This window comes from Ochotona curzoniae, unplaced genomic scaffold (genome assembly GCF_017591425.1).
Source record: "Ochotona curzoniae isolate NIBS_2020 unplaced genomic scaffold, NIBS_Ocur_1.0 contig_908, whole genome shotgun sequence".
Classification (NCBI taxonomy): domain Eukaryota; kingdom Metazoa; phylum Chordata; class Mammalia; order Lagomorpha; family Ochotonidae; genus Ochotona; species Ochotona curzoniae.
The window spans coordinates 21,084,088-21,098,136 of record NW_024466607.1 but is presented as its reverse complement, the minus strand read 5'-3'; the positions used below and the strand labels follow the sequence as shown (position 1 = coordinate 21,098,136).

At 43.4% G+C, this 14,049-nt stretch overlaps 2 protein-coding genes across 4 annotated transcripts in view; both read left to right on the top strand.

Annotated features, from left to right (window-relative positions):
- DNAH12 (dynein axonemal heavy chain 12) overlaps window positions 1-419 on the top strand; it is a 125,083-nt gene extending 124,664 nt beyond the window's left edge. Inside the window, exon 73 of the mRNA XM_040995053.1 lies at window positions 146-419. Within this exon, the coding sequence (XP_040850987.1) occupies window positions 146-336 (191 nt within the window). The 3' untranslated portion in view covers window positions 337-419. The remainder of the gene's footprint in view (window positions 1-145) is intronic.
- A 1,689-nt stretch (window positions 420-2,108) lies between these two features.
- On the top strand, window positions 2,109-14,015 carry ASB14 (ankyrin repeat and SOCS box containing 14). 3 transcript variants are annotated; one of them, XM_040994685.1, is made up of 10 exons: window positions 2,109-2,218; window positions 3,512-3,566; window positions 3,651-3,656; window positions 3,972-4,098; window positions 4,194-4,352; window positions 7,664-7,909; window positions 10,059-10,230; window positions 10,943-11,486; window positions 13,160-13,313; window positions 13,837-14,015. In XM_040994685.1, exons 1-10 carry the CDS (start codon window positions 2,109-2,111, stop codon window positions 14,013-14,015), a joined length of 1,752 nt encoding a protein of 583 aa, XP_040850619.1. The 3 variants fall into 3 exon arrangements, with proteins under 3 accessions (XP_040850619.1, XP_040850618.1, XP_040850617.1); XM_040994684.1 differs by having other exon boundaries at window positions 2,109-2,227; XM_040994683.1 differs by lacking the exon at window positions 3,651-3,656 and having other exon boundaries at window positions 2,109-2,227; window positions 3,512-3,567; window positions 3,964-4,098.
- The last annotated feature ends 34 nt before the right edge of the window (window positions 14,016-14,049 follow it).

The window sequence follows — 14,049 nt, the reverse complement described above, 5'->3', positions numbered from 1 at the left end:
TCTCAGCTATAATCTTTTTTTAAAAAAAACACATACCTTATAAATCTTTAAATATTGGCAGTACTAACCATTACACATATATGCTGTTCTGGTAGTGCTGGCGATAGCTTTTGTTTTTAACAGATGAATTTCCTTTTCTTTCAAGCTCGAAAGTCTGAAATTGTGAAGTCAAATGCCTATGTCTGTCCTCTCTACAAAACAAGTGAACGGAAAGGAACCCTTTCCACGACAGGACATTCCACTAACTTTGTCATCGCAATGTCATTAAAAACAGACCAGCCTATCCATCACTGGATCAAGCGTGGGGTCGCTTTGCTTTGCCAGTTGGACGATTAACTGGGACACATTTAGAAAACATTTGTGAGAGTAAAGGAAACCACTATCTTCACTCGTTTTAAATACATGTCTTATAAACTCAAGTTCGTTGGCATTGTTATCTTGGGGTCTTTGGGGTCGGTCTTTGTATGGTTCTCCTCCCTGGTTTGCCACTGTTGATTTGAATGGAACCTTCTGAATGGACTGAGGCGCCACAGATGCCTGTAGAAGGGAAGTGTGAAAAGGAAGGCTTCCTTGGAAGCATTTGAAAAAGTTTTTGCTTTTCAAAATTTTACATGTACATATAATGTACATGTTTCTCATACATATGGGAACTTTGTGCAATGAAATGATAAATTCTAACAGACCATCTCTTTCGTGGGCATTAAGTCACTGATTCCTTCAACTTCAGTGATAGTTTACTTTCCACTGCACTGTCTGAAGTGACTGTCTTTAGGCATTTCAAACTCATAAAGAAATTGTAAATTAGGAAACTATTAACAGACTTGTATGTTCATATGGTAAAAACATTGATTCTATTTCTGATAGTACCCCTTAGAAAGGAAAGGAACCTCAAGACCTTTTCATGTTTTTGTTAATTAGAAATGTAAGGTGGCCTCTGCATCTGTTTTAACAGTATCATCACTTAGTGTACACTCCTAACTAGTGTACATTAAACATTTTTAAATATTTCAACAAAACAAAATTTCACTTAAATTTCTGTGCTCCTGTGTAGAATTAACTCCTTTCTTAGAATTCCAAGGACATTTGTGTCTTACATTTTCTTGGGATTGTGGAACATTTCAAGTTCCACATGTTCCGTACTCCCAAGAAAATGCAGCTGCAGCTACCCCTGAATTGGGAATGTTGGGCAGTTACTTTTGATAATTCCATTGGAGCAAAGTGAACTGAGTCTCTTAAATAGAAAGTTGATTGTAGTTTTCAGTGGCTGTGTGTGGCTTTTAAGAGAATGACTTCTCTTTTTAACTAACCCCATGCAAAAGCTTTTTATTCCAAGCATAAAACATTTTATATTTAAATTTGATGAATCTAGCGGGAAAGAGGTCATGTTTTCAAACAGCTAAACCACAAGTGAAAAAAAAAAAAAAAACCAAGGAGAATGCGCCAGACTGTCTTATGATCAAGTATTTATAGTAGAGCTATTAATGGAATGGCCCTACAGCGAGTGGAGAGCCTAAATAGAAATGAAAATCCTGAAGCTTACATGTACGAATGCCTAGCAGCGAAAATCTCGGTGCTGTCCTAAAGAACACAGCGAAAGGTATGTGATCAGACCTACCGTTTGCTAACACTAAATGTTCTTTTAAAACTCCTTAGACATTGCCTAATAAAACACATTGGCTTTTCACTACCGCTGTTTCTATTCTGTGAGGTAGTGTGAGGATCTTCTATTCCTATAGAATGTCTAAGTGTTTACTAAGTCACAAAATATTTTCAGCTTAACTGTGTGGGAAAGATGATTTTTTGGTTACGTGAAAAGTACAAGCATTTCCAGTGTTACAATGACATGGTCTTCAGTCTTATGTGAAAGGCTGTGCTTTCTGAATAAGCTTGGAACACAGACAAACTTATGTATGTGCAATCTACAGCAGTCGGATAACTGTTTGAAACAGGGAAAGCATTTAAATGAATATGCTGCTTAATGACCTTTGCATTTTCTAGTTTTAGCAATTCTATCAACTTTCTACATCTTTTTAAAAATAATTTTCAGCAGCTGACACTTATCTCACATCAGAAAAATCCTTGTCTTCCATCCTGACTGTCCACACCTCATGGATAATCACTCCAGCGACGAGGACACGGAGGATGACCTGGCCACCCAGCTCACCATTCAGCAGAGTCTGCAGGATGCTTACAGGCCAGGACCACATCGTGCACCTGAGCAAGCCAGGTGATCGCTTTCTCCTGGCCAGTGTCCTGTTAGGTATTCCACAGGCATGGCTGGTCCCCACCATCATTCTAATGTGACAAAAGCAAGGAAAGGGGTGGGAAGGATAGTCAGAATACTACTACAAACTACAGTGTAACTATCTTTAAAAACAACTTAGAAGAAGTTTCTAGGAAGAAGGGGAGAGGAGAAGCAGGGGCTAGCAAAGAACTCAAGCGCATGTTGGCTTTGGGGAGTCAGGGACACACATGAACCCAGACGAGTCACACAGAGCTATCTGCAGCCTCCGTGCAGGAGGTGGGGCTAGGGCCCAAGGAGCTCTCATTGACTCAGATCATGGGGGCAACGATAGAAAGGTAAACCCAGGAGAGTCCTAGCCCTCTGGGAGGTGTGGACTCAGTGTTCTGTCTTAAAAAGAGCAGAGAAGGACAAGGGGTTCTTGATGGCTTGGGAGCTGATACAGGCACTCCAGTCACGTGCCCTTGAGCCGACACACCACTGGCTGCTCAGGGACCGCAGCTCCCTGCCGTAGCTGCCATTGCTTTCTCTGGGGTGGTAAATCCAGTTTGCTTATAATGGTGACTTCTATTTTCCTGCTGAAGGTGAAACTGAAGAGATGTTTTTCAAATCCAAGATGCTTTACAATTATAATGATAGAGTTCATCTCTTGGGGTGAGCACTATGTGTGTGACACACTGAAGCACTTCATAAACATGAAGTCACTTAAGTCCCACTTCTCTTTACCTCTCTCCGACATGAGTGCTTTCATCCTCAGGAATGCAGAAACTGAGGCACAGGGCTGGCAAGTGAGGAGCAAGGCAGTCTGATTCCAAAGTCCATGCTTTTCACCACACACCTTTTCTATACTTAGGAGAACTCGCTAAGATAATCTGTAAAGTTTTATAAGTAAATTGGGCCTGCCCGATCCTTTGCTACATTACCCATGATTAAAAATCTAATGGGCTCCCTCCAGGCTGGCACACAAACCTTGCCCTTAAGAAGCTAAGGGGTCCGGGGCGGGGGAAACAGGTGGGGACAGGGGACACACTGCGAGAACCTACGTCAGGGATGACAGGAGGCCTCACATCACTGCCAGGATTCCCACCTGGCATCTAACATCCCACCTGTTGTATCTAGGCTTTCCTTCCCAGGAGTTTTTGTCCTTGGCAAATGTCTGCTGCCTTTGGTTTCAGAGCCCTTACCTGTCCCCACCTTGTCTTTGGTTTCCATGAGTTGCCTTGGTTCTGCCCTCAGTTGTGGATTCATGAATGTGCTTTCTCTACACAGCTTGCATTCCATGCTGAGCACCGAGTGTCAGAAGATAGTTGAGACTATCGAGGCAGTTAAGTACTCTTCCTATTCTAGCTCCTCATTCCCCTCTGAGCTCAGGATGCCTCGGTCCACAGCTGGTTGTCAAGGATCTCAGGGCCAGGTGTTTTCTCCCAGGGGAGGCCACAATTTAGCAAAAGTCCTGGCTTCCTGTGTACACAGAACTGTTTGTGACAAGCTTGGGGGGGAGGGCGGTAAGGGGAGGTGTGATCAGGGGCCCTGGGGTTATGGATTGCCAGGTGATAGGTTCTGTCATCTGTCTTTCCTGAGCCACAGGTACATGTACCTCTCATAAAAAGTAGTGTTAATTCGGTTGTCTCGGCACCGGCTGTGCAGGTAGCATTTGGTATTGGTGTGTACCACCCAGAATGTGTGCCCAAATGTGAATCTGTTCTCCTATGACCTGCTAATAGGTGAGGAAGAGGCATTGTCACAGCTGGCCCGGCACCCCTCTGCTTTCGATGAAGCCGATGGGATGGGATGGACCCCTCTGCACAAGGCAACGGTGCAACTAAATAAGAACATTCTGGAAATAACCCTGAAGGGTAAACTGCCTTTCACTCCTGTTGATGCTTCTGAGACGTGTCTGTGAGGTTTGTTTCCATGTCTTAACCTACATGGGACAATCCATGCATTTCAGCTTCAAAAGCCAGTGTGTGGGAGCAAACCACCCAGCTTGGGGAGACCCCGCTGTTCCTGGCCGTAAGCAGCTCCCTCATAGAAAACGCCAGTTTCCTCCTCCTCAATGGCTGTGATCCCAACGCAAGGAACTTTGAAGGCAATTCTCCACTTCTCACAGGTAAGGGAATACCATCTCTCAGATGGTTTACTTACTTGAAAGTGTTACAGAAAGAGGTGATCTTCCATCTGCTGGTTCACTCCCCAGATGGCTGCAATAGCCAGGTCTGGGATAGGCTGCAGCCAATAGCTTAATCCTTTTCTCCTACATGGACCCAAAGTTGGGACATCCTCCACTGTTTTCCCAGGTGCATTAGCAGGAAGCTGGACTGGAAATGGAACAGCAGGGACTCAAACCAGCAACTATATGGGATGCTTGTGACTCTGAGCTCTCCTCTGTGCCCACGAGTCCCAGCAACAAGTTGCTGTGTTTCCTGGCAGCCCTGTCACACTGGTCCCACCCACCCAGATCTGAGAACCTGCCTGTCAAGGAGCTTTTCCAGGGCTGGCCTGTGGTCACGGCCTAAAGGAACCTTTGCCCATAGAGAGGAAGCTTGTTGGTCCTGGCCCTTCATCACTGCAGTTAATTTGGTGCAGGCTAGATCTAAGAGGGGAGGAGCATGGGGCAGCAGCTGTGAGTGGGTACAGGTAGTCTCTAGATCTGTCACATGCCTCCCTGGGACACATTCCTCCCTGACCCAGCTTTGTGTAAGTACAATCATCATAAGGTAAGCATCATTTCTCTAACACAAGCATTGTGCAATAAGCATAGGAGATTGGCAGGATGAGCAATATGCAGGCGAATGAGGCCAGGAGGAGAAAAAGGTTCATTTTTCATAGTGAGAAGTCATTCAGATAGACCCACACACAAAAATTCAAAAAGTAGCAGTGTCAGCAGGCTATCCAGAAACGTAGATCTAAGGATCGGCTCAAGGAGGCCTCTGGGGAGGGAGAAGAAAAAGGCCAGAGTAACTGATGCTTGGTTTAAACTCTTGGACCTGTGTGAAGGATCAGACTCAGACAAGGAAGAGCAGAACCTGCTGAGGATGAAAATGTGAGGCCCTCCCTGGTTTGTGCCAAGACGCTGTCTTGGGCTTGTGTCTGTAAAAGGATTAGAATAGAATAGAATAGAATAGAATAGAATAGAATAGAATAGAATAGAATAGAATAGAATAGAATAGAATAGAATAGAATAGAATAAAGAAAACTTTAAAATAATAGAATTAGAATCGAAAAATTTTAAAATAGAATAAAACATCACACATTTTCACATTTAAAATAAAAAATAAATTTAAAAAGTAAAATAAGAAGAACAAACTTAAAAAAAAAAACAGAGGAGCCTTCTCCATGACTACAGCTTGTAAACTTCAAAGTCCCAGGTTGCACAACTGAGTGAAAAGAACTTTGGTTTAAGTCTAATTCTTCTGAATTTACTTCCTTATCTATAATATAGGGATCAGAGTTATTGTCTAGTGTGTATATGGAAAAGTCACGTATGTGTTTCAACAATGATAGTGGAAAGCACTGATTTTCCTCTCTTGACTTCTGCCTGTTTGGCAGCTTGAGTGAGTCCATGTCTATGGGCTCCACATGGCATTTCCTATGTGAGACCAAGGGGTATGTGGCCGAAAGAGAAGCAAGTTCATTGAGAGATTTATTGAAACCTGCAGTGCAGCCATGTGCGAAGTGAACCTCACAGAATGTACAGTGTTCTCAGACCTTTTATGGTTAAGGATTTGTTTCTGTACAACAAAGTGCTTATAAAAGAACTTAAGGCTTGGCACGGTTGCTGAGTGGTTACAGTCCTGGCCTTACATGCACCAGGATCGCATATGGGTGCCGGTTTGTGTCCTAGAAGCCCCGCTTCCCATCCAACTCTCTGATTGTAGCCTGGGAAAGCAGTCAAGGAAGGCCCAAAGCCTTGTGACCCTGCACCTACATGGGAGACTCAGAAGCTCCTGGTTTCAGATTGGCTGAGCTCCAGCCATTGCAGCCACTTGGGGCATGAATCATCAGAAAGAGGATCTTTCTCTGTATATCTAACTTTCCAATTAAAAATAATAAATCTTTAAAAATAAAGACAGAGCTTCCATCCACTTGTTCACTCTCCAGATGGCTGCAACAGCTAAGGCTAGGTCAAAACCAGGAATGAGAAACTTCGTGTGGGTCCCCCACATGAGTGCAGGTAGACCATCCTCTGCCGGTTTGCCAGGCACATCAGCAGGGAGATGAACTCAGAAGTGGCACAGTTGGGACTTGAACCGACACCTGTATGGGATGCCAGCATCATAGCAGCGGCCTGATCCACTGTGCTCCAGCACAGGCCTGTTTTATTTTTCTGACCACAGAATTGTTTTCTTTACAGAGAATCTCCAGGGACTTTATGCCACAGGCAAAAACATTTTTCTGTTCCGGAAGCTTAGCCACTCATTTAAGCATGCACATCTAAATTGCTCATTAGTCTATGTTCAGCTGGAGTAGCTCTTATTGCTGTTTTGGTTTTTCTTCTTTGAAACCAGAAACAGCACTGCTGGGACTGCACTGGGCATTTAGGATCTTTTTTTTTTTTTTTTAGAAAATTAAGATGATGAGTGAGTACATGCTTCTGTGTCTCAACTATATAAGCAGCCAGGTAGATGATGAATAATTGGTCCTGACTTTCAGGAAACAGGTAGTCCGCTGATACAAAATAGGATTAATGTTATTTGACACGTACCGTACCTTACTTTATGCTGTGATTCCTAAATACAGAACACTGGAGCATGGGACAGGCATAGTGGTATAGCATTTAAACCACTGTTTGGGATACCTGCAACCCACATGAAAGTTCCTGGGGGAGTCCTGGCTGCTCTGCTTCCAATCCAGCTAGGTCCTACTCCTGTGTACTGAGGTCACAGATGACAGCTCACCAAGTACTTAAGTCCCTAGCACCAGATGAAGTTCCAGGTTTCTGATTTCTGACTGTTGCAGGCATTTGGGAAAGCAAACCAAATATACTGATCTTACTCAATAATAATTCTGAGGCATGGGAGTAGGTTGAAGGGTTCCTAAGAAGCCTGAGGGGAAAGGAAGAAATTTGACAAATAGGTTAAAACAGCACTTGGGACACCAGAATCCTTTATCAGTGTGTCAGAGTTCAAGTCCAGGTTCTGCCTTCAATTCCAGCTTGCTACTAATGTGTAACCTGGGAGGCAACAGTACTAGCTCAAATACTTGGCTCCCTGGCACCTAAGAGGGAGACGCAATGGAGTTCCAGACTCCTGGCTGTCACAGACAGTTGGAGAGGGAACCAGCAGATGGAACATCTCTCTCTTCTCTTTCCAAGTTAATTAACTACTTTAAAGCAAGCCAACAGAAACTTGGGGGCATCAGCAATATGGTACTTACTGACCTATGGGACGTTACCATGCCCACCTCACTCCCATTTCCCAGCTGTTCTGCGTGACTGCTATGACATGGCCTCCCTGCTGATCAGCCACGGAGCCAACGTCAATCTGCGCTGTGCCAATGAGAGGACGGCTCTGCACGAAGCAGCCAAACTGGGCCGACAGGACATGGTGAAGCTGCTGCTGGTTTCTGGGGCACACCCTGACCCTCAGAGCTCCTACGGGTTCACCCCTCTGGCTCTCGCTGCCCAAGGTGGCCACACTGCAGTCATGGAGCTGCTACTACAGAAAGGCAAGTTAACTCCTCGGATGTGCAGGCTACCAGGCTAACATGCCAGGTGCTCTCCTCTTGGTGCAGAGCTCCAAAGCTCACAACTTCCTTAAGTCAAAAGGAATGTCTGATCAAAGTACTTGTTACTGTTACCTCCTGTACAGCAGCTAAAAATAGAATCTGAGTTTCCTTTTCAGGGTGCTGTAACTCCTTAAAACAACAGGGGTAGAAGTCATCCTCTTAACATTTCTTCACCATGCTGAGGGTAAGGTTGTCCATTTTTACTTTTGTGATGTTAACTCTTTGCTAGGATCATAAAATTGAAGACCTTGCAAATGCCCTACATGGTGTCACTGCTTAGACTAATTGTGAGGCAGGTTCATGTCTTATTAAATGCCTCTAGGTCCTGAGTTATTTTCTTTTGGTTCCAGTTCTCCACTCAGTTAATAATCAAACTCAAAAAAATGAAGGTGAAGCCTGCTGAAGAAATGACAGAGGTTAAGTTGCCCACAGTGCTTCATACAGTCCTTAATAACGGGGAGGTGATGTATCCTCAGATAGGGGCTAGATGGACTATAGGGGCTGTGGCTATTATGGACCTTGGTTACCTGCCACAGGCCCCTGGCCCACAGAACTTAGGCACTGTCTTCGAGGAGTCCTCCACGGAGGATACCACTGGAGGAAGCAATGTAGTATCTGACGATTATTTGCAAGGAGCAAACTTTTAGCAAGATTTAATCAAGTTCTCACATAGAAATTGCTTTTTCCCCCTCCTCCCTACTCCAGATGCCTTTTTTCCTTTCCTTTCATTCTTTCTATTACAGTCCTGGTCTTCAATATTCTAGTTGGCACAAATGCCTATATTTAAGAACAACCTTGAGCTTTTTAGACTTATCTCAATCTTCCCTATCCCAGATGGCTAGCTGCTAATCAATGGCCATCAGAAAGTTTAAGCAGAATGTTTACAAAGAATGGCATAAGAAATGTCTCAAATCATCAGCACAAACAACCAAAGGCAACGCTGACGAGAGAGAACACATTAGATTACTGATGAAAATACACGGAGGCAACAGATTTTCAAACCCCTGCCCTTCAAAGAAATCAATACTGGTTCACTGCAGCGAGGTGAGTGTGCATTTCTTTACAAAGGAATCTGCACACAGATTGCAGACAGGAGGCAGCCACGGGAGCCACATCAGCCCGATCCCAGATCTCATGCCTTTAGCGCCCTGCAATGCTAGAGAGCTGGCATGGCATCGCAGCAGCAGTCCTGGGTCTGGAAGACCTGCACACAGACACTGAGGGTCTTGCTTTCTGGGGAAAACACTAAATAAAGCTCAATGAGCCTTGGCTGCTTCATATTGAAAGTAAGGACACTGGTACTTTGGGGGGTTGTTGTGATGTTTAGTTCTGCACTTGGAAAATGGAGGCACCTAGGGTTTTGTAATACATTCAAAGAATGGGGATCTCAGGGAGCTACTGTAGAGTCTGCACTAAATAAGTCATTAACCTCTATTTATGGAAGCCCAGAAAGGTGTCATCAACTTGGGTCCATTTTACTGGCAACCTTCAACATCTGACCCCAAGCTCTTTTACCTTCTTGCACTGTCTCCCAAGGCTCCCATCACAACCTCAGCCCTAAACTTCCTGGACAACATTCCCAGTCCTCTGACCCATATCACTCCGCTACACTTAGCACCCAGGGTTCTGTAGTTCTTTTCACTGTTAACTGTCCCCAGCTTCAGTTAGAACAGTTGCAGTGTCTCTTATTATGAAGAGCCCCCCCCAAAACAAATCAGAACAAACACCATCTTCTACCAAAACACCATCAGATGGCGTGAAGTTACAGTCCAATACATTAATATCATCCCATTACAAGTTAAGTGGGTGTTTGTAGGCTGGTCTAAAAAGAAAACTTACCTTTTATGAAAATGTTTCTACTCAAAGTGTCAAGTTTCCAACCAACGCTTGACAAAATTACTGAAAGTTAACCTGTTTGTTAAACTGATTTACCATTTTCTTTCCTCATCAACTGGTTTACAAATTGCCCAAGAGCAGGACATATAGCATTTCTGATTCTTAGTACTTGAATTGCATTTTGGTGGTGGTTTAAGCTTGTTTAACACAGTGGAGAATAGTTTTTGCCTAACCGCACTCCATCTCCTCCTAGGAGCTAATGCTCACGGTCAGGCCTCTGATTCTTCTTCCATCCTGCTGGAAGCTGCCAGAGGAGGAAATCCAGACTCAGTGGCCCTCCTGCTTGAGTACGGAGCTGATGCCAACATCCCTAAGAACTCGGGCCACCTGCCCATCCATGTGGCTGCAGACAGAGGTCACTTACTGTAAGTTCAATTACATTAATATATCTACATAAATAGAAACGGCTACCTTTGTCACTTTTTATTTGAAAAACAGAGACACAGTGATCTTCCATCCACTGGTTCACTCCCCAAATACAACAGGAGCTGGATCAAGCTAAAGCCAGAAGCCAGGAACTCAATCTGAGGCTCTCAGAAGGGTAGCAGGCTCCCAAGTGGTTAAGCCATCACCTACTGACTCCCAGGGAGCAATTAGCAGGAAGCTGAAATCAGAAGCAAAGCCAGGACTCAACACCAAGCACTCTAAAATGGGACATTTTATGTGTCACCAAGTGGTATCTTAATCACTATGCCAAACTCCCCATACAATGCCCACTTTGAGCAGCTTCTAGAACTCTGTTCTTTATCTGATGCTTACATCTTTAACACTCCCTCTAAATTCTTGACTAGCTGCAGAGTGAAGCCAAGTATTCTTGGTAGCCACTGACAAGATGTAAGATCTGTTTCATCATCAGGTCAGTAAGCAATTTGGGCAGCTTCACATCAATTGGCAGGCTAATTCTGAGTCTTATAACCTAGACAGTAGTGAGTAGTACCCAGTATCTGATCTTTGGGGGAAGGAATTGTTTTCTTGTTGTTTGATACTAAAACCACACATCCAGTGTCAGTATTAGACTTGTAAAAGCTGAATCTTAACAAATATGGTTTTGAAATGCACTTTGAAACTCTTTCTCAGAGCTCTAAAGAAGCTGATTCCAGTTACAAATCTTGTTGCCATCAAGCGGAGCGGGATCAGTCCAGTTCACTGCGCAGCAGCAGGGGCGCACTCTGAGTGCCTGGAACTTCTTATCCAGGCTGGATTTGATGTGAATTTCATGTTAGATCAGAAAATTCGCAAACATTATGATGATCAAAGGAAATCAGCTTTGTATTTTGCGGTATCAAACGGTGATCTCTCTTCGGTAAAGCTGCTTCTGAGTGCAGGAGCTCTGCCTAATCAAGACCCGGTTAACTGCCTCCAGATAGCCCTTCGACTGGGCAACTACGAGCTGGTAAGTCTGCTGCTGAGGCATGGGGCCAACGTGAATTACTTTTGCAAAGTTAACCCTCTGCACTTCCCGTCGGCACTGCAATACACACTGAAAGATGAAGTCATGCTCAGGATGCTGCTCAATTATGGGTATGATACAGAGCTGTGCTTCGACTGTCCTCACGGTGACAAAGCGCATCCTTTATATAGTTTTGAAGGCTGGACCTCTACAGTTATCAAAGACACCATGGTAAGTCCACATTTATGACCCTTGACCCTGGGCCTAACAGCAATGGAAGCTCATGGTGGGGAAGATTCTAGTGTAACAAATATGTGATAAAATAATTCTATGATCAAGTAAACATACTAGTAGAAATAAAAGGCAAACAGTGATGTGACCCTGCCTAGCCCTGCAGTGGAGTGTTACAAAGCATCACCCCAGTTAACATTTTGAAGTCAATGTATTCTAATTGTACTTTTTTTTCTTTGATAAGCTACCTCGCTAAAATGCTTCCAAGTTCTTGACACTTGTGCTCTTAGATTGGTGGATCTTTTAGCTCTAGTGTTATATTGCTTCTCAGCTTTTTGGCTAAGATCAAGTGTAGCTCTAGTATTAAATGGCTTCCCTGGGTCACCTTTTTGATAAAAAGAATCACAAGAAACAAGCTAACAAGACACTTCATTTCCATCACACCATGCTCCTAGTTCTCTCCAACTGATTCCCTGATCTGAGCTCTTAGGGGCTCATTTTGGAGCCTGAGAGAGGCCCTGCTCTGGGTACCACCATCACTCGAATGTGATGCTCATTTCCCTTACAGTATTTATCAGTTTATAAAAGGACCTTGTTAATTCTACCAACCGTGTCTTCCCCACAAATACACAAATAGGAACATTTACTCATTACTTTCCCCAGCTTACAGATCTGCTTAGTGTAGCAGTGAATGCTCTGGAAATACTTGAATTCCTATCATCAAAATTTGAAATAAAAACAAGTGGACAAGTGGGTACCTTGTGGTTCAGATGTCCACGTCTCAGTTAAAGTGTACCTGGATTCAATAACCACCTCCAGCTTCTTGCTTACAGATCCCTGGAAGCCAGTAGATGGCTCAGTTGGGTCCTTACCACCCCGTGAGGATACTTGGCTTGCATTCCCCAGTTTCTGACTCTGAACCTAGCTCCAGTCCTGCACTAGGTCAATTCCAGTCATTGTAGGCTGGTGGGAACTGATACTATTGATTTGAGTACTCTTTTTACCTGGGTATCTGAAAAATATTGTAATGATTTACCTGTAGATGATTAATGTAGCACTTTAGTTCACAACTTGGCACTGATTATTTCTTGATTATATAATATTAACTTACCTGTATATCTTAACTAAAAGCACTTTAATGCATAAACTGTCACATCCCTCAGACAGCAGGGCAGTATTAGGTTATGAGTGACAGAAAACTCCCAAAGGAGAGGAACTTCAAGATGGCTACAGTGACAGTGTTACAAAGCTTCATGATTCCCAGAAGGAACTCACACCCACATTCCAGCCCACAGGACAGCAGGAGGAAGCAGCACAGCCTATGCCTTTGTTATTCTGAGATGTTCTTGCTCCCACTTAACATCTCTGGCTGCAACATCATGGGTGGTGTCAGATAGCCACACCTAGGTATGAGTGATTCAAAAAAGGAAATCTACTTCAGAAGCCAGTGGACCAGAGGCTAACAGAGCTTATGAAACAGTCGTTACACAGCAAATTCATCTTACATGTATATCCTTCTGAAGGCACAGCTCTACCACCTGCTAAGAGATTTTCTTTGTTATTCCCTTAGTTTACACGTCAGGAATTTGAAACCTTGGATTACTATGCTAACCATAGATACCTGATGTTTTCTATTTTACCGTTTGTTCTGACCCCTCTCCCCTACCCCCCAGTTCTGTGAAGTAATAACACTGTCGTGGCTGCAGCATCTTTCTGGAAAGGTGGTTCGAGTGATGCTTGATTATGTTGACCAAGTTCAGATCTGTTCAAAGTTAAAAGCTGTGCTCCAAAAGCAGGGGCTTTGGTCAGAGATCCATTTTATCTTGAGTGAGTATCTCTGCTGTAGAAAACTCCTACTGAAATAGTAACTGTATTCTCGTTTGTGTGTGCTTAACGCTTCTCTGGTTAAAAGCTTGACCTAAAGAAGTTAAAAATGCCATTGCTCTCTGAAATATTATTTACATCTATATTTAACATACTATCTACTGGGAAATTATAATAAGCATATGTTAGGTAACTACTTATTACATATAAGTAGTAATACTCTTTCGCAATCCATCTGAACAGTGACTTCAAGATATTAGTCACAGGAATTACAAACTAAAAAAATAACTTGGTGGCGAGAAAAGGTAAGGTCTAAATGTGTACAGAGCATCAAATGACACTTCTCAAATTCTCTCTGGCAGCACACTGTCAAATCAAGAATTCCTTTTATTGTATTTCCACATGAGTGCTGATCTTGAAGTATACCAAAAGAAAAAGTCTCGTTTGATATATTTAATAAGTTCCAGGGCCACTAAAAATCTGCTCTTAGTTCTTTCTGATAATGTGCCTATTTCTTCCATTTTAGCAAATCCTCGCTCCCTAAAACACTTGTGCCGCCTGAAAATCCGGAAGTGTATGGGACGTCTCCACTTGCGATGCCCTGTCTTCATGTCATTTCTTCCCCTACCCAATCGTCTAAAAGCATATGTCCTTTACAAAGAGTATGACCTTTATGGACAAGGAATTGTGACAGGATCCTGGTAATCAAACTATTGCAGAGAAAAAGGTATAATTATGT